This window comes from Babesia bigemina, assembly GCF_000981445.1.
Source record: "Babesia bigemina genome assembly Bbig001, chromosome : III".
NCBI lineage: Eukaryota > Apicomplexa > Aconoidasida > Piroplasmida > Babesiidae > Babesia > Babesia bigemina.
Window position 1 is genome coordinate 3,177,983 of NC_027218.1, and position 18,509 is coordinate 3,196,491.

General features: G+C 49.1%; 10 protein-coding genes across 10 annotated transcripts; 7 read left to right on the forward strand and 3 right to left on the reverse strand.

The window, feature by feature from the left end:
- Window positions 1–97: 97 nt before the first annotated feature.
- BBBOND_0312870 (hypothetical protein, conserved) lies at window positions 98–832 on the forward strand (the record flags this gene model as incomplete). Its single annotated transcript, XM_012914116.1, has 1 exon — window positions 98–832. One exon carries the CDS (start codon window positions 98–100, stop codon window positions 830–832), a length of 735 nt encoding a protein of 244 aa, XP_012769570.1.
- A 108-nt stretch (window positions 833–940) lies between these two features.
- On the forward strand, window positions 941–2,121 carry BBBOND_0312880 (hypothetical protein, conserved; the record flags this gene model as incomplete). Its single annotated transcript, XM_012914117.1, has 4 exons — window positions 941–1,265; window positions 1,305–1,635; window positions 1,673–1,815; window positions 1,853–2,121. The coding sequence occupies 4 exons, from the start codon at window positions 941–943 to the stop codon at window positions 2,119–2,121; spliced, it is 1,068 nt and encodes a 355-aa protein (XP_012769571.1).
- A 379-nt stretch (window positions 2,122–2,500) lies between these two features.
- Window positions 2,501–2,912, reverse strand: BBBOND_0312890 (hypothetical protein; the record flags this gene model as incomplete). Its single annotated transcript, XM_012914118.1, has 2 exons — window positions 2,501–2,788; window positions 2,826–2,912. 2 exons carry the CDS (start codon window positions 2,910–2,912, stop codon window positions 2,501–2,503), a joined length of 375 nt encoding a protein of 124 aa, XP_012769572.1.
- A 606-nt stretch (window positions 2,913–3,518) lies between these two features.
- Window positions 3,519–5,072, forward strand: BBBOND_0312900 (hypothetical protein, conserved; the record flags this gene model as incomplete). Its single annotated transcript, XM_012914119.1, has 1 exon — window positions 3,519–5,072. The coding sequence occupies one exon, from the start codon at window positions 3,519–3,521 to the stop codon at window positions 5,070–5,072; it is 1,554 nt and encodes a 517-aa protein (XP_012769573.1).
- A 1,461-nt stretch (window positions 5,073–6,533) lies between these two features.
- On the forward strand, window positions 6,534–9,368 carry BBBOND_0312910 (hypothetical protein; the record flags this gene model as incomplete). Its single annotated transcript, XM_012914120.1, has 1 exon — window positions 6,534–9,368. The coding sequence occupies one exon, from the start codon at window positions 6,534–6,536 to the stop codon at window positions 9,366–9,368; it is 2,835 nt and encodes a 944-aa protein (XP_012769574.1).
- A 985-nt stretch (window positions 9,369–10,353) lies between these two features.
- Window positions 10,354–13,227, forward strand: BBBOND_0312920 (hypothetical protein; the record flags this gene model as incomplete). The annotated part of the gene is made up of 1 exon (XM_012914121.1): window positions 10,354–13,227. One exon carries the CDS (start codon window positions 10,354–10,356, stop codon window positions 13,225–13,227), a length of 2,874 nt encoding a protein of 957 aa, XP_012769575.1.
- Window positions 13,228–13,572: 345 nt separating this feature from the next.
- On the forward strand, window positions 13,573–13,848 carry BBBOND_0312930 (hypothetical protein; the record flags this gene model as incomplete). The annotated part of the gene is made up of 1 exon (XM_012914122.1): window positions 13,573–13,848. One exon carries the CDS (start codon window positions 13,573–13,575, stop codon window positions 13,846–13,848), a length of 276 nt encoding a protein of 91 aa, XP_012769576.1.
- A 1,512-nt stretch (window positions 13,849–15,360) lies between these two features.
- BBBOND_0312940 (hypothetical protein) lies at window positions 15,361–16,119 on the forward strand (the record flags this gene model as incomplete). Its single annotated transcript, XM_012914123.1, has 1 exon — window positions 15,361–16,119. One exon carries the CDS (start codon window positions 15,361–15,363, stop codon window positions 16,117–16,119), a length of 759 nt encoding a protein of 252 aa, XP_012769577.1.
- Window positions 16,120–16,637: 518 nt separating this feature from the next.
- BBBOND_0312950 (hypothetical protein) lies at window positions 16,638–16,883 on the reverse strand (the record flags this gene model as incomplete). Its single annotated transcript, XM_012914124.1, has 1 exon — window positions 16,638–16,883. The coding sequence occupies one exon, from the start codon at window positions 16,881–16,883 to the stop codon at window positions 16,638–16,640; it is 246 nt and encodes an 81-aa protein (XP_012769578.1).
- Window positions 16,884–17,490: 607 nt separating this feature from the next.
- BBBOND_0312960 (plectin/S10 domain containing protein, putative) lies at window positions 17,491–17,899 on the reverse strand (the record flags this gene model as incomplete). Its single annotated transcript, XM_012914125.1, has 2 exons — window positions 17,491–17,759; window positions 17,824–17,899. 2 exons carry the CDS (start codon window positions 17,897–17,899, stop codon window positions 17,491–17,493), a joined length of 345 nt encoding a protein of 114 aa, XP_012769579.1.
- Between the last annotated feature and the right edge of the window lie 610 nt (window positions 17,900–18,509).

The following is an 18,509-nucleotide window of genomic DNA, read 5'->3' on the forward strand; positions in this document are numbered from 1 at the left end:
CGCTCTCCCCCGGCTCATGGGGAACATCGGCGACCAGTGTAATTCATTTACACCCCGGGCGCAGCCGGGGATTTCGCACTACCGGCTGCGGTGCAAAATGGCGGGGTTCGATGTGCAGTCTACGAGTGACGAGTACTTGAAGACGTTCCAGCGGCACGAGGCTGCGGCGCGCCGCGGCGCTGCCTCCCCGGACGAGTCGTCGGAGCTTTCGCACCTGGCGAAGCTCAAGGGCGACATCGATGTCGCGTTCTCGCGGATACAGCAGAGCCTGCAAAACAAGTCTCTCACGCAGGGAGACTGGCAGAAGGTCATCGACCTGCGTCAGGGAGCGCGTCTCAAGCTCGACTCTGCGAACGCGAGAATCGGAGATCTGATCAAGATGTCTGCGTCTTCCACCGACCGCGTGCTCGCCTGCCAGGTTCAGCGCTACCGCCGAATTTTCGATCAGCTGACTGACGAGTTCCGCCTGCTGGGCAAGCAGGTCGATCAGCGGTACCAGAGCTTCACGTTGTTCGGAGACAACCGGCACTCATCGCAGCCGCTAGATATGGCGGTAAACACCGGCAAGGTTGTCGTGGAGGCTATCATGGACGTGGAGTCGCTGACGGAGCAGGCCAGTCTGAACCTAGGCGTTCTGCGCAGCGGTAACGAACGTATGGCGCGCATCTACGCGCGCGTCAATACGATGGTGCACGAACACCTGTTCGACATCCAGAAGCTGCAGAGGAACATCAACTACGTCCTGCTGCGCAACCGTACAGTCACTTCACTGGTGATGGGCTTCTGCCTGTTTTTGATCATATACAAACTGGTCCTATCTAAAATTGTGTAGAATGTCTTTTGATGCTTCGGTGTTCGCGTGCCGCCGCGCGTTCGGTAACGTTATGTGCGCTGCTGTGGTGCACGGCCACGTTACACATTTACTGTAAAATCCACACAAATGGCTGAAATACCGTACGCAGCAGCAGAGGTGCTGCGGCTGTTGCGTGAGTCGCATACGCGGCGACTGGTGGCTAATCTTACTGAGGAACGGCTGCTGCGACGGTCCCGGAAGTCGAAGACCATCCAAACTGGCCGTGACGCATATGGCAAACTTCTGGGCAGGCTGTTCGAAGCCGGGTACTTCCAACAGTTCGGCATTGACGATGAGAGGCTTCTGGAGATGCTCCAAGAGCGCGATTTGATCGACGATGCCATGATCCATGTAGCGCATGGTCTGAACCTCCCGTCTCATTTGGGTTCTGCGGCCTTCTTTCTGATCTTTGGTAAGTGCAGAACCCGTCTACGGTCTCAATGCGCGGCAGGGTGGATCACATGCCAGATGAAATTATCCGACATCGACCTTTACGACATCATCACATGCTACAGCCTCGCACCGTCTGACGACGGCCGGCTTGCGCAGATAATCCGCCACCTGGTGCTCACCGTGATCGATCTGATCGTGCTGAAGCTGCAGGCTGAGGGGTGCCGAGAGAAATTTGACCGGGATCTGCAGTTCTTCTTGCAGAACGGCACTGCGTCGGGTATCTACGGTCGCCTGCATACGCTCATGCAGTGCGGGACCATGATGTACGAAGGAAGCGCCGACGCTATCATCGCAAACACAATCGCAATAGAGCTTCCCTGTATGTCTAGGTAATTGAAATGGCGCTTATTGCGTTATCGTGCGTAGGAGTCGGCAGATCGCCCTGACGCGTGTGCTGCGTCACGTCACCGACAACATCTTGGGCCGCGCCAACCGCAATCACTTTGGCATATCGCAGCGGGGCAGCGCCCACCTGTGGCGTCTGATCGTCAAGGGCATAGAAGAGTCTGGTGAGTGCGCGGCAGTTGCGAGGACACGGCGTTACAGGCGTTACCGACTTGGCGTACGACGACAACGCGCTGCTGCTGTCCATTCGCGCCTTGGGCAATCAATTTGACATTAGCGTGATCTCAAGGGTGTTATCACAAGATATTTACAGTCACTACAACGACCGGAACGACTACCATCGCAACGTTGACTTGGGAGGAGCACTGTTTGCCATGCACAAGCACGGCATTGCGTTCGAGTTCCCCGACACGTTCCCCCTGGCGGAGGGCAATATTGCCACGGTAATCATGGATCGTCGTCTGTACTGACGCAAATGAAGCACTGAACGTAGGGTTACAACCGGTATAATGTTGCTGTATAAGCCTTGTTCGAAAAAAGAGTACACCAGACGGGACTCGAACCCGCAACCTCCGCTTTAGGAGAGCGATGCGCTATCCATTGCGCCACTGGTGCTTAGCCTAAGGGCTCAAAGTTTGGTTTACATCCTTCATGTAGTGGATGCTGGCAGCAGAAGGGGTAAAGCCCAGCGGTACTGTAAAATTTACCTTATCGCTGGACACAAGTTAACAATGTGCGGGTGTAAATTGAATTGTAGGAAGGACACTAGCGGCTTAATGTGTTCGGGATTGGCGCCGTGTAGGATGTTAACGTGTAAGCATTGACGCGTATCGCCGATGCGCGGCGACATCAGGTGTCGCAGATGGGACGTAAAGTCTGCTCAAAACGGCGGGTCGTTCGCAAGGTAATGCGGCTTTTGTTTAAAAGACCGGTCTCTACGTTACAGTGACGGTCTATTTTGACCGCTTTCGTTCCTACGCTGCGCGCGCTGCGTGGATCTTTCAGGCGCAACCCGGTGCAGTTCAACGTTGTTCCCACAAGGACAACAGCTGCGTCTAAAGACAGCTTTGCCGCTGAATTGTTGCCCACATCGGCGAAATAACAACAGGTATATGGCAGAGTCATTACTTCCATATTCTGCGTAGGATCTGCGACTGCATTCGTGGTACCACACCCCGCCGTCGTTGTTACCACCATTGAGCTCGCGCGAGTCCTTGCGATCGCGAGCTGCATTACATTGTTGTTTTCCCGAATATTTCATGTGTATGTATTAGGTTGTTACTGTGTAGGATTCGGCGGTGTGAGTCACGCAAAATTATCACACTCCAGACGCCGAACCGCCAGCATCTATCCTACATCGGCTGCCGAAAAGGGCGTCGGATTTTTCATCATCTCTCTAAACATGCGGGCGTATATCGTGCGTGAAAGGTGTGGCAGTGTTTTTATGTGCGGGGGTGGACCTTGAGCGGTTGGTTTGCGGGCGGCGCATTCTCCGCGACACTGAGGGGTCAGGAACCGAGGACCGGAAGCGAGTCTATGATTATTTATCCCAGTCACGAAGTTTGAGGTTGAAAGAACTACCGGATAATTAGGATATTGTGGTTACACATCACGCGAGCATTGCCTGGAATTTTTTGACGACCGCTGTACTGTGGCCCATAGAATTACCATTATCACGCGAGGCCCATTCCCTTATTCACTCGGGACGATATTTAAATTAACAATATCGAGCGAAGGGATTAGCTGCAAAAAATTTATAATACCGTTTGCCGGGCGAGCTCACTTTCGCAAACATCTTCACTGACGGCAACACGCTTCAACTGCAGACATGATTCCTCTCGTTGAAACAAATCCTGCCAACAACACGATGGCGGATAACCTCAAAGTGGGCCCCGACCCGTCGAAAGAGTTCAGGTATCTCAACGCGGTGGACCTGAAGTTCTCGCATGCTGAGGACACTCGCCTTCGTCGTCGGACTCCCACGAGCGACGGCGCCACAGTCGTTGGCTTTTCAGAACAAGCGCCGTGGAGGAATGGTTCATCTGAACTGCGCCGCGGAGCGGAGAGCAAACGAGACGCCGAATCACCTGCGGAAGTGACAACCAAGGTTGACGCTTCCATGCGCTCTCTCAGTATCGACTCCGATAAGTCTAGCTGCGCCCTGTACAACTATTTTTCTCGACCTAACGGTGAAGGGTGCACTAGCTTGTCCTCGTGGAACTCGAATAGCACGGAATCCCTGAACTTTGAACGTTACCGCGACATGATGGATGACTCCGCGACACTGCGCAGCCCTTCTGCCTCACTCGAGAAGGAGCTCATTCACATGGTAGAGTCGGCGTGGAAATCAGCCGCGCCAAAGCGTGAGACGGCACCTGTGTATCAGAACAAAGGCAAGAACGTGTTCCTTAAGATCCTTGCGACTCAACTGGTGTCTGGCACCATCATCGGCCGCGGGGGCAAAGGATTCAACTGGTTCAGGCGCAAAAGCAAGATCGACGACATCTTGTTGTCCATGCCGTGGGAGCTTTACCCGAAGACGGATTTGCGTACCATGTTTTTGGAGGGAACAACGGCGGCTGTTGTTAAGGCCACTTGCATCATAGCCGACCTCATGCTCTCGAAATACGCTGCTCAGCACTCGGCGACAGTCACTCAATCTGACCGGATGTTGGTTCTTGTTGTGCTTCCACTTTTTGCGAAAACAGCTATGGAGCGCATACGCGATACCTCCGATGCCGATATCATTTCAATTACACTCTTCCAGAGCAGCACAGAACACAATGAGATTGTCGCTGTGATTAAAGGCGTGAAATCCAAGGTCAAGGCCTTGGTAGGCGCCATCGCCAACTCGATTGCGGAAACGATAGACCTTCAGGACTACTGTCACGTTTCATACCCCGGTCCTGACGGGTTCAATCCTAAGATGCTGCCCAAAAATAGGGCGGTGCAGCGAAATGCTATGTCTGGAAATGAAGAGGCCGCAGAGGCCATTGAGTCTGCTCCCAAGAAAATCGACGATAATTCCGAGACTTCCATGGAAACTCCCGATCCGTCCCACCAGCTGCGTCAGGGCACCGACTCGGAGACTCAAACGGAAACATGCGCCGTCGACCTCAGCGAGACGGTGCACACGATGGCGGATATGGGCTACGAAATCCCACACGAAAACGAGATTCAACTAAACATGGCTACCGCAGCTGTTGTTGCGGAGAGCAACCCTACAATCAACAGCTACCCGATCAACCTCAACATCCTCGTCCCCGCGGCAAAGGCGGCAGATGCAATGTCTATCACGAGTGCCTCCAAGTGCTACGTCACGACTGCACCCGCGGAGGACCCGAACACGCTCGTTTTCAGCCTCAGTGGTTCCTTCGAGGAGACCGTGGCCGTTGTTTCCCTCATCATGTCGGTCATGTAAGAGCATGGCCCTATTTAATTTGTACAAATTTTGGCCCAAAGGCTTTTTTCCAATATGCAACTCAAGAAATTGTCACCACTACACGCCGCATACATTGAATATGCCGGGAACAAGGTGCATTTTATTCAGCGCTGGCGCTCAAATTTCGCCGAGCAGCTGCAAATGCCGACAACAGCGCTACTCTTCAAATCAGTTTTTGCTACTGACAGCAGCCACCCTTTAGCAAGCTGCGGGTGCCATCACGGTCCAACCGGCGTCATGTAAATAGTATTATTATTTATAAATGGTTCGTCTGTTGCATTGGCATCTGTTCGTACTCGGCCGCGAGCACGGGATTTTAAATGGGCCCTGGGGTCTCCATAGTCTCATCTGGATTCTGCGCAGTGCAACGGAGATCGGTTTTGATGAAAAATCACTGTGCTCTTCCTCCGGTCTTCCGTAGCTTCAAACCTCAAGCACCATGTGATAGGTCTCACGGCCCAACTTTATTGGGCGGTGTATGCGGCCATTTAGATTAAAAAGCCGCCAACACAAACAGATTATATATATATTGATTTTGTTGGATTGTCATAATAATTCAATAATCACATGCTATTCACATAACGTGGCGAGATGGACGCTATTCGATCGCCTTTGTCTCTCTGCTACACTGACAATTCGGCTGCTGGTTATATACGCCAGGCGCTAACGGTAGCATATTTATCCGTAGCACGGTGACCTTGAGTTCTTTGTATAGTCCCCTCCGTGATTACGCTTCGATTGGCCCAGTTTTCGCGGTTAACATGATGGTACCTCATGCTGTTGTTGTGGACTTCATGTTCCACACAGTGATGTCGCCGTATCTTACTGATGTTATTCGTGAATATCTCCACTCCGTTCGGTCTCCAGCGCCACAACTCCTTAGCATTGTATGTTCCTCATAATCTAGGACGCCACCTTGAATCTCGTCTGTTGTTTTAACCCTTTACCGTTAATATCCTTCAACTGATGTTCAGATTTCTCTTACTCTACGTATCCGTCAACATCAAACTGCCATGTTTTGTAATCCTTATCTCCACCATAGTGGTATTTTCCCGATGTTATTGCAAACAATTGTGGTTGTCCACCATACAGGATACTCCTCGTCGAATTAAGAGAGGAAAAATCAATGTTCCTATTTTGCCGACACTAATAACATAGCAGTAATTAGCGAAGCTATCCGAATTGTTTACTGATTATGCCACTTTGAACGGCGAAAGAAAATTCCACGACAGCTTAAAGCTAGCGGTTGGTGTGGGGTTTCGTCAACCTTCCTTGTCACAAAGAATTAAATGTCAAAACATTTTTGTGATTTTGCGTATCCTTAAAATCTTTATAGAATGTCACCAGTTCTCTTTAATAGCGTCTCGTAGATTATATACAGCAAGCTCGATCACCATGGCCAAAGGGAGAATCACCTGGGCTCTTTGGGCAATCTGCGCAATGTTGTTGCCTAGCATTGGCTGCCTCGACTGGTTGCCTTGCGACTTCGGGGATCCACCCGAGTTACTTAGCACCAACGCGCTCGCCATCTGCAACATCGATATCGATGACTTTGTCCCTGCGCCTGTGATATGTCCACGCCGAGTCAACGATACGGAATATGTTTGGCATCCTCAACCAACGTCGGCTGAGGTCGGTAAAATTAACACGTACGTGGGTGGCTATGGTGCGCTGCAATCCGTTGCTTTGTCGGCTGTGATTAGAACTGAATCCAGCAATAATCTCGTATGGCTGGAATCCGAGGAATCGGGCGTGGTACTGCATTTCGGCATTTCAATAGACGAATTGGTTGCCATTACTGAAAACCGTTTGATATTCATCTGTGGACCGCGAGACTTGGTGTTGAGTGATACGCTGCAACGTGAGCTGTATCGCCTCGACGGCTTCCCCCATATGCAAGCGATGTCATGGACTCCAACAACGCCGCTGACTGAGGAGATAGACAAGATTGGGAATGGGCTTGGTGTGGTGCTCGTCCAAAGAGGACGTGAGAATCTGCCGCTTCAAGGTTGTGGCAGCCGTGACTCGCCACTGTTTGCTGCGGGCAATGAAGTGACTGTAGACCCCGTAACCGGAACACGTTCATGCGTGGTGGATCCCATGTCCAGGTTGCCCATAGGGTTTGTTTGCGAAGGTAATGTTGAACCCAGCGATTGCATGAGATTGCTGTTAAACGAGGATGGCGACGTTGTAATTGCCCCAGAGCCACATGCGCATTGGAATTTCAAGTACAATAGACCATGGGTGGTAGTTCAATATTTTAACAACCTAGCATTGCCACCATTCAGTGGTGAATGTAAGTGCATTGATTCCGAAACAGATCAAGTGAAAGCCAGAATAGAGATACGTCCGAAAACCGAATATGAATGTGACATAGCAAGTATGATATTCCGCAATCGGGTGCGACCAATCAGCGGGCCTTGGTGTTCGGTGGTGCTTGATCCGGGCAGCACCTTGACGATACGGTTACCAGAAACGCTAGTGAATACATTTTATATTGAACAAAACGAGGAAGACAACGACGAAGATATAGAAGAGGATGTCATTACTGTCCCATTCTCCCAACAGCCATCTGTCTATGAATACGAAACTGAGTTTCTGCCTAACGACTTGATCATGCTGCGTCAAATGAAATCAATTCGTCGTACTGATCTTAACGACGAAATCCCGTATCACCAAGCCCTTGCTGGTGACGCCATCGAACTGGATGTTTCACAAATATCCCGGGGTGAGGTGAAGCTGAAGTACCGTATGGACAGGCCCCTCGCATTGAAAAGCGGCACGAATTCATTTTTTTATCATTGGAGTTTGATATCAAGAAACCATAATGTGCTAGAAAAAACACGAGCAATTGTCAATGTCTCCTTTGCGTTTACTCATTACTACAATATCGTCGCTTGCGACCGAAAGCGAGAACCGGTGTTCGACCGCGAGATTAGCAAGCAACATTGCGTAACAAAATCGGTGGGAAATGGGATAGGTGAAACGTATCAGTGCACGTTCAATGAAACTTCGCATATTTTGTGGGCGGGTATTAACTGTGCTGCCGAGGAAGAGTTATTGCCCGATAATTGTGGATATGCAGGTTACGATTTACGCTCCAATAACATCATGCCGTTGCCCAGCACGGTGTTCAAGGCGACTGCATACCCTATCCCAGGATTTCAATTATTCGACATGTGGTTCCAACACGGATCTTTCACTTATGCCTGCATCTGTGTCGATCAGCGTGGATACGAAACTTCCAGGCTTATTTTAGAGTTCAGCCAGGAAGAGCATAAGGAATTTACAGTACTTCTTAGAACGGGGTTCAATAGGCTCCTTCCATACCAATGGCTGCCTTGGCACAACGTAAAATTGTTACTTGACGGACCCACATCGAACAGATCGATTGTGATGCAGCACACATCCAAACATGTCATTGAACTACAAGTAGGCACAACGTTGTCATTGCATTGTGGAGTTGGCCCTGAGTTGAGGGGCTTTGGAAGAATTGGAAATATCACAACGACATGGCTGCCAGAGCAACTGGATGAGTTCCATTATACTGTCGTCCACACATCACTTGGGCGTACACTTACTAGAAAATCGCACAAAGATTCAGTAGTTCCAACGTCCGGCGGCCTGGAAGTCAGACGCAAAACGACTGAGATGAGACCTGCATATAAACAACTGATGTTAAAGTTGCCTATGGGCGCCATAGTAATATCAAAAGACCCATTTCACAAGAAATATGTGCCGATGAGATTTGTATGCGGCAAGACGCCCACAACATCGGATTTGTCTACAGCCACCGGTAACCCATCTACCAATTCCAACATCACAGAATCATCGGGGAAATACACTTGGCACCTCGTTAAGATAAAATTGGAAACCACTGACCCCTATATGCAGGGTTGCGGTGTTACCTACGAAACAGATGAGCTGTTCAAACGTGATACACCCAAAATCTACGATGAGAACGAACAAGAAATCGGATGCATGATAGACCTCCAAGCTGCTAAGGAAGCGGCGTTTTACTGCCCAGGTCCTTATCTCTTGGACCCACCCAACTGCTTCAACAAAGTTTACGTTGAAGATGAAGTGAAGCACCTGGGTGACGTTAGCCAGTCATTGGTAGCGTCACATTCCAACCACTTCGTCGTTATAAAGTTCGACAGCGAGCTCGTAGGGCGGGGGGAAACGCTGCGCCAAACGCCGCCGTTGGGGTGCCGCTGCGTGACCACCAAGGGTATCGTTCTCTCCACCATCCGGATTAAGAACTACTACGCCTAGTAATACTCAACTTACATTTCGTAACCCATTTGGCGAATAGACACTTTAATTGTAGCTCATGTTGATGTCTAATGTCAGGGGAACTAACCGTTTAGGCTACTACATGCTTGTCTGTCTCGAACTTAACATCTTCTTGTGTTAACACAGCTGCATTAATGTCACTCACGCTTTATTATTATGTTGTCTCATAGTGTACTATGTGGCTACGTGCCTAGGGCCAATTTTCGATTTTGCGGGGCTGCCGCCTCACGCTGATAAAGGTTGCGGGATCCATGTAGTCATGTTGGCGATCCTAACTGGTGCCATCCATGCGGGCATATATCCAGTTTGTGTCAGAAGGTGTGCTACAGAGTCGTACTCTTACCTTGGTTTCACGTCACTCTTCGCAACGTATGGGTTTGTAGCTCTAACATCCCGTTGGATGTAGTACATTATGCGATAAGAGATGCTAAGTGCTAGTAGACGCATATTATAATATCGTTTCACGATTCCTTTCCACGTCACAACATGTGGTACAACCATGGGCATCGTCTGATCCTTTAAAAAGCATTGGCGCCTTTCACGCTCCTATTACATCTACTCCACCTGGTTATCTGCGCTATCTATCGCCATATGGAGAATGGTGATAGCCTTGTGACGATAATGTATCGCCAATAATGGGTGTCTTGTTGAGAATTTTCTCGGGAAGCGCAACGATGCTTCATGTAATAATTTTAGTGTTATAGTGTACATATAAATGTCTTTCAATAGAAGAACGCAATTATTGCTGTCCAATATAGTGACTTCAATTTTTAGTCCTGTTTATTTGTTTTTAATTCTTCGGTAACAGGCCAGCTAGCTGGGGAGATGGGATCTTCTCTGCCACTGCTTCAAAAAATTACTAGCCCTACTTAGTAGTAGATGCATATACTCATGCGTTATAGGTTGGTGGAAGGCCATTTTACTGCGGATTATTTTTGTCTAGCCTCTGACTCAAATGATAAACATGGCGAAATTGATGAGAGTCCCGTTGGCCTTTTGCGCAATAAGTCTCCAGTTGCTTGAATTCATATGCGCAGTGGAATATGATTTCATGAATGGTATGAGCTCTTTGGATACCAATCCCCTGGTTGCATTCCATATAAACATGGATAACATTGGGATTGCAACTCTGGCATGCCCACGCCAAGTCAACGGAACTGAGTACGTATGGCATCCCCAACCAACAGCTGATCACAACTTCAGTCTCAAAACCTACGTGATTGAAGACGGCAAATTTCGTTCCGTCCCTTTTTCGAAGGTAGTGATCACCGAAGCACCACGCCCATATGGTTGGAAAGCGACAAAGGAGTTGCAAACAGACTTGCATATTGATCTAATGGATGACGATATATATGCTATTACTGAAGAACGTTTGGTATTCATCTGTGGTCCTAGGGATGTGGTATTGAGTGATGCGCTGCAAGGCCAACTTGCTCGCCTACGGGAGATCGATGAAAGAGAAGTTTATTTATCTGATCCAACAACGTCATTGGTTGACGAAATATCTAAAATAGGGAAGGGCTTGGGTGTGGTATTCTTGCGCAGAGGCCTTAATCATCAATTACTGCAAGGCTGTGGAAGTCGTCCCTCGAAACTCTTTGCTCCAGATAATGACGTGACTGTAGACCCTGTCACTGGCACACGTTCTTGTGTAGTAAATCCTATGTCGACATTACGTACTGGTTTCGTTTGCGAAGGCAGAATAGAACCGAACGATTGCATGAAATCCATCCTGAACAAAGACAGAGTGATGGCTGCTCCTCGACCATATTTGTATCGTTCTTTTAATGCTCATAAGCCTTGGGTGGCAGCTAGATATTTTAATGACGTAGCATTACCCCGCTTCAACGGCGAATGCCGGTGCATAGATACGAAAACGGGTAGGGTGAAAGCAAGGATAGAGGTCCGTTGGAAAACTGAATACGTGTGTGACATAGCTAGCATGATTGCCCGTAACAGGTTCAAGCCTATTCGTGGCACCTGGTGTTCAGCGTTGCTACATCCGGGTGCTACGTTGACCATAAAGTTGCCAAAACAGACAGTTAAGTCGACTGCTATCGGCGATGAATACATAGAAGATGTTGACGATATTGACGAGGATGCTTTGAGAGTCCCATACTCGCAACTTCCATCTACACATGCATATGAAAGTGAATTCAAGCCGGACACAAAGTTGACGCTACGTCAACTACAAACAATTCATGACATCAATGATTACGACGAAATCTTGATTTACGAAGCATTTACTGGCGGCGCGATCGAGGTAGATGTTTCACAAATGGAGAGAGGAGAGGTGAAGCTAAAGTACCGTATGGACAGACCTCTGGCGTTACGAAGTGGATTAAACTCGTTTTTATATCATTGGACGTTCTTATCTAGGAACGAAAATGTTCTCGAAAAATTACGCGCTGTGGTGAACGTTTCATTTGCGCCTACGTATCGCTACAATATTATTGGTAGTGACCGATGGAAACTAGGTGTGTTTGATCCGGCAAAGGACGTTAGCTCTCTTGCAATTAAGGACATGGGGAATGGTATAGGGGAAACATATGAATGGCTTTTAAATGTCGTGAGGGGCGAGGAACAAGCCGGCATTCAATGCGGACCCAATGAGGAGCTGTTTCCAAACAATTGCGAGTCCACAGGATACGATCTTTCGTCCAATAAGATTGCGCCATTTCCTACATCTGTACGTAATGCCACACTTTACCCCGTTCGAGGATTTCAAGTATTCGACATGAGCTTCCAAAATATCCCCGTCAGTCACGCTTGTAGTTGTGTTGATGTACGTGGATACGAGACATCCAGACTTATTTTGAGATCCAACCGTCATGAAGAGTATACGTACACAGTACGTCGCGAATACACATATCAAAGGTTGCTGCCTTACTCATTACTACCCTTGACTGAAGTGGCATTATTGTACGGCATTTCCAATCCTATGCGGTCAATAATGCTACACAACATGCCCCAGAGACCTATAAAACTACATTCGGGCACAGAATTCTTCATGCGGTGTGTTGTGGATCACGCATTGTACAACGGTGGGAATAACGCTGGCGCAACACCTACCTGGTTCCCATATTGTCCTGGTTACTACCATTACACAGTATATACTATAGCGGAAGGAGATATGCTGATTCCAAAGCGAAACGAAGATAGAATCGCTGGCACAAAATATGGACTAGAGATCATTATGCCAGAATATACGGATGAATATACTGATTTGATGATCAAATCCAATAGCGGCGCAATTTTGGTATCCAGGGATCCAGGTCACTCGGAATATGTACCGATGACATTCGTTTGCGGTAAGGAGCTCTCAGAATCAGATTTTGGTCCAATCAACGATGGTGCATATGCAGATACTATTCCCCAGGTTATAGCGCCGTTAGAGGAATACACGTGGAACGTAGTTCAAATTGATGTAGAGATGACAGACCCATACATGCAAGGCTGCGGTGTTACCTACGAATTGGATGAGCTGTTCAAGCCTGAAACACCCAAACTCTACAATGCGGAAGGGCAAGAAATTGGTTGCAAAATCGACATTCAGATCGCTAAAGAAGCGGCTTTCTACTGCCCAGCACCGTACGTCCTGGACCCACCCAACTGCTTCGACCAAGTGTTAGTGGAGGGTGAAGCAAAGAGTTTGAGTGACATCAGCCAGTCTTTGGTAGCATCACATTCCAACCACTTCATCATTCTAAAGTTCGACAGTGATAATATAGGACCTGGGGAGGAGCTGCGCCAGACGCCGCCATTGGAGTGCCGCTGCACCACCGTTAAGCGCATAGTCCTATCAACCATCCAGATCGAGAACTACTACTCCAAGTAATGAGTAGATGAAACTCGGTAACCCATTTGGCAATTACAGACTTTAATTGTCATACGTCACGTTGGTCGATCTGCTGGGTTGTATCTTCAGTGAGAGCATTGCTTTGGGTAGAGTGTTGCAATTGTAATTACCAGTCTAACGACATGTTCTGGTGTTGTCGTAGCTTTTTGTAACTAGTGTGAACGGCCGTGGACCCTGTGAAGACTGTGCTGTGGAATTAATTGTCACAACCATTTAGTTGGGCACTGTCTACCGCAGGTATGAGGAAGGTGCAATTTGTAGATTTGCATCGCTGCTCGCAATTTGACGCCTTGGCAATGCCATAAACACGCGACAAAGAGCAATATGTGGTACCTGGAATTGGACTTCACTGACGCCCCCAATTTTGATGAGCAACTGCTGCGGCGGTGCCTGAGCATGTTGGTCGACCGGTGGGAGTGGGTGGCTAGACCGTGTGGATTTCACCCTATATGGGCGAATCTCGGTAAATATTTGCCTATGTATGAGTTAATCTTCAGGGTGGTGGCATATATTGTCAGCATCGTGATAAGCCTCGAAGTCGTAACCCCAGACTGCACCCTAGCAGAGGCTTCGTGGGCCCCCGCAAACATGGTCAGCTAGTTATTTGTAAACCCGAAAAAGTTGCAACTCTCATGAAAACAGGGGCAATCTGAGTGGAGAATTCGCATTCTTATATCTTTCATTACAGGTGCGTGTTATGTGATTCAACTTATGCTGATAAAATAACGCCTCAATACATCTGGTAGCTGTAGATATTAACGATAAATCAGAGCTGCATTCTGATGGATTGCGCATACGAGATGAGACGATGAAGGCAGTCTAAATGTGTATTTCTGTTTGAAGAGTACATTTAAAGCTCAACAGACTTCCAGCAGCCACCATCACTTATCCCACCTAACTGGCAACTAGCAGCTAACGTGATAAGAAAGTTCATTGCCGAATTAACATTGCATGCCAATCTTGGCCGCCCGAGTAGTGGGCGTGGGAGAGGTGTTCTCTCATCCGCCAAGTGCCCAAGCGTCCGGAGTGTGTTACGTGGCACGTCTGTGGACGTCAATCTGGGTGATGCGGGGACTTTGTCTGACGTAACTACGGGACGGCGTGGTCACGGGGTATTTTATTCGACATTGCAGTGACTTCGAAACTCATAATGCCACACTGTGTCGCACCTGGTGACTTGGTAGTGGTATGGTGGTGGCATGAAGTGGCGTAGTTACGTTTGTTGAAATGCAAGTTAACATACATGAAGACATTGGTGTGATATAATAGTCAACGGCAGTTCAGGAATCCCGAAATCGACTACCGTGGCTGAATTCTAAATCACATCAAACTGTTTGATACGCTGTGTCGAAGTTACAGGGTCTGAGACAAAACATCTTCAATGCAGAGATGGCGTTAAGTAAGCAACCGGCGCGTTCGTCCAAAACGGAAGTATCATAGGTATATACATACACACAAAATAGCCCACGCACAGACAGTAATCTAAAAGACGATTGCGCCCTGGATTCCGCAGCATGCGCTGATAACAGCCGCAAACATTGGTGTCTTGCGAGGAAGGCGAATTTATGTCGCGAGGCGCTCTAGTTATACGCCGAGAGGCGCTAGAAACTATTATGGTGTCAACTAAGAGCAACATCAATTATGCTAATCACGGAATATGGGTGGATGCGATCCTGCATTCCTCATCGTGACTGTGTTTATAACCAGCAGGTCACGCAGGACGCCGTATGCTTCGTACGACACTACTAGCTATTTATCGCGATATTGAAAACATACACATACAGCTACAAATTGTTTTAGGATCTCTAGACTCTATATTCGCCATTCTGCCTGTAACCTGTCTACTTCGTTGACTCGCGTTATGCGCACTGCATGTGACGTTAATGGCCTAGACATGGCGGAGATATGGCAGTTAAGTCACGATAAAACCATAGGAGTTCTGCGTATTTTGTGTCTACGCTGGTATCTATGTTTCCGTACAGTGCATGTGTATTAGAAGGCAACGACGGTTGGGTTGTCCTCACCCGCCATTAATACACGGCTGCTGGAACGTCGGTTTGCCAATAGACAATACACGTTTAATATTTAATTTTTTATTTTAATATTTTCAAAATGGTGTACTATTCGTTGACGGAGGTTCCTCGCAACCTCAAGGAGGCTGTTGACTGGTTGATCGCCCTGAAGGGAACTGATGCTGAAAACAACTTGAAGGCTATGGGCGTCGCACTTTACGACTTCCTTGGAAACAAGCCCGTTGGAAAGATGGAATTGCGCGGTCTTGAGAGGGTTAAGACTATTTCTAAGGTCTTCTTCGACCGCGAGGAGCTTAAGGACATGCCTTACATTAAGGAGATGAGGCAGAGGTTCGAGCAACCTATGAACAAATCCAGCTTGATCGCCAAATGGTTTTTGTCCGTCGCCGAGAGCGATTATGACAACGTCATAAAATCTAAGGGTTTGGATGCTGGGGACATCTCGGAGGAATTGGGTGGTTTCGTGGATGCCGCTGAGCAATTCTTGGATGGTGTCAAACCCGAAGGCACATACGAATCCGCCTACCACCCGAATGCGACATGGGAGACATCGTGCACTAAAAGCCCGGAAGCTTGCGCACGTGTCTTGGTGGGTATCGCGCCGATGTTGTACGCTGGTTTGCGCCTTTTGGGTCACGCCGGCGTGGATGCCACTCTCGGAGGTCCACGCTCTGCGGCCGGTAAGGAGCTGGGAAATCTAATGTCGTCGCTGGGTTACACGGATCGGCAGAGGCGCCCTGAGATGACGGGTTCGGAAGTCCGCGCTGCGTTGAGCGGCATGGATCAGGACGTGTTGGGTGTCATCTACGACCTGGCCGGTTTTTGGGCTTTCTATTGAATACTAAATGCAGGCGACCTGTAAAAGCGGGTCTAAACATGGTTTGAGTCCGGAACAACCATCGGTTGGCTTGACGGATTTTCACGAGATATTTGCATACCACGGAATGTAGTTAGCCAGATTTATGTATACCAAACCTCCCTACGATACTGCCGCCGTAGAATGAAGCCAAACACGGTGCTGAACTTCTACTTAATCTTTTTATGGCGCAGTTCGGCGTGGCGTTGTGCCAACGTCACGCCTTTATCTTCAAGCGCCCTGCAGACATTATGGAGGCTCGCAGTTTATGAATCACGACATATACTGCTTCCTGCCTCCATATGTCGACGGGCGATCTCCACTGCATTCTTTCGGGTTTGCAGCGTACTAGTTGCGTACCTGAGGAATGCCTCTACTGCAAGGCGTATAAATGCCTATACGTGCCATCACGTAGCAATGCAACCTATTATGGCATGCACTGTTTTCGGCATCCGCAGCGCGATATTCACGCATGGGCGTGATCATTGATGTGTCCTGTGTTATATTTTCATCGCACTGTTGTACCGCTTGCTTGCTGTGCTGCGCACGGCACAGCTGCGTGGCAGGCCGCAGTCAAGAACATGCGGTCCGCCGTCTTCAGCGTCGAATACGAACGGCTTTCGTGTCGCAATCGCTGCAGGTGCGGTGTTCGCTTCTCGGTATGGCGTGGGCATGCTGGTCATCTCCTCAAGGTGGTTTATGAGCTCTGTGCCACCACTACCAAGCCCCTCGGCGTTCAGACGCATCCACAGGTAATCTGGTCGGTGGAATAATCGCCGATGAGATGTATGTTGATCCTTAGTCCGCCTTCTCGTCTGAAGGACTTTGGTACGTTCGCGTGGAGCACGTGTCACCTAAATCGCGATGGCCGTGTCATTTCGTTGTATCATTGTCCAGCGACACCTTTGGTTTATACTTTTAGGGTCCGTTACTCCCGTACCAACACATTCGCCGTGCATTCACCGCCTCCACTTGAACTATTTTTCAGTTTCACGTAGTCCACTGGGCATCACCCTATGCAGCTGCGGATGCCACGTCCGCCTAATAAGCGAATGGTTTTAATACCATTTCCAGCTCTGTGTTACGTAGAAATCGGCCAGATGCGGATAGCTTGAGGTGACAGCCTCACGCGCAGCAAAGCCTGCGTTTCCAACCTGGCACGTATCTATTGACCGGGTCAAGCAATACAGAAACCACAGTTGTACCAGCACCCAACAAACACACTTTCCACATACATTGAGTTGCGTGTTGCGAATCTGGCTGCAACGCGCGACACTTCACAGAACTACGACACCGGCCGGTGGCACCACAACCGACAGTGAAAACAAGTTGCGAAAGATTGACAGCGATGGTTTATGCGGCCTCCTCCTTAATGGCAGCCTTAGTCGCCGGCTTCTTCGAGTGGGTGGCGGGGAACACCGTGGGAGGGAGGTAGAGGAAGGTGCGAAGGTACTCTACGCCCTGGTCGGTGAGGATGAAGTAGAGGTGCTGCCAGTTGAAGTGCTCGACGACGTAGTTGCGCGACTTCAGTGACTTCATGGTCATCATAACGTGCAAGTTCGGCACGTTGATCTCCGGATGCATAGGAATCTTGGAGCTCTTCTGGCAGACGAGCACACCCTCTGCGTAAGGATGAGGCCAATGCAGCGAATCCACCTCGCAACGGCGCGTGGTGGCGGCACCTACCATTAATGAGGTACTGGTAAATAAGCACGAGGTTCTCCCGCGGGATGAGGCTGTATTTCATTCCAGCGACCGTCATGTTGTCTTTCCTGCGCCGCGTTATCGCTTCCGAACGTCACCACCTACCTATCTTTATGATACGTTGCAAAGACTAAAACACACGTGTTTATATATATAAATTTAGCGGTGAACCGCGCGACCGTAGCTGTTCGCCAGTGTCGTTGCCGCTCATGGGGTGGTCGAGGTCGGCGAGGGGGGCGTCGCGGTAGGCCGTAGCGGCAATATAATGAGCCGTATATGAGGGTAGCGCGTTCAACACAAGCGTTACCAAGGACGTTTATCGCACATCTTATCAGTGATGGCGGCGCCTGCGATCTGCAAAGACCAGAAGCCGGGCGCAGGGCCAACCCCGCAGCGTTCCCTGCGAGCCGCCACAGTGTGTAATAATGAAGTCTGTTAGCGTGGCTGCGTACGAGTCGTAAGCGTGCGCGCCGTTTGTAATATTCGATTTTTAAGGCAAAGTTCCTTAACCCCCCGGAGGGGCATCTATCGGCGTGGCAGCGGCTCATCCGTCACAACTGAAATTTTTTGCGAGCGGTGGCTTGTCCACCATCAAATGTGGCGCTGTATAGTGAAGGGCAGTGCTTCGGGACTCGGCGGGCGCCTTGGATGCCACTTCTTATCGCATC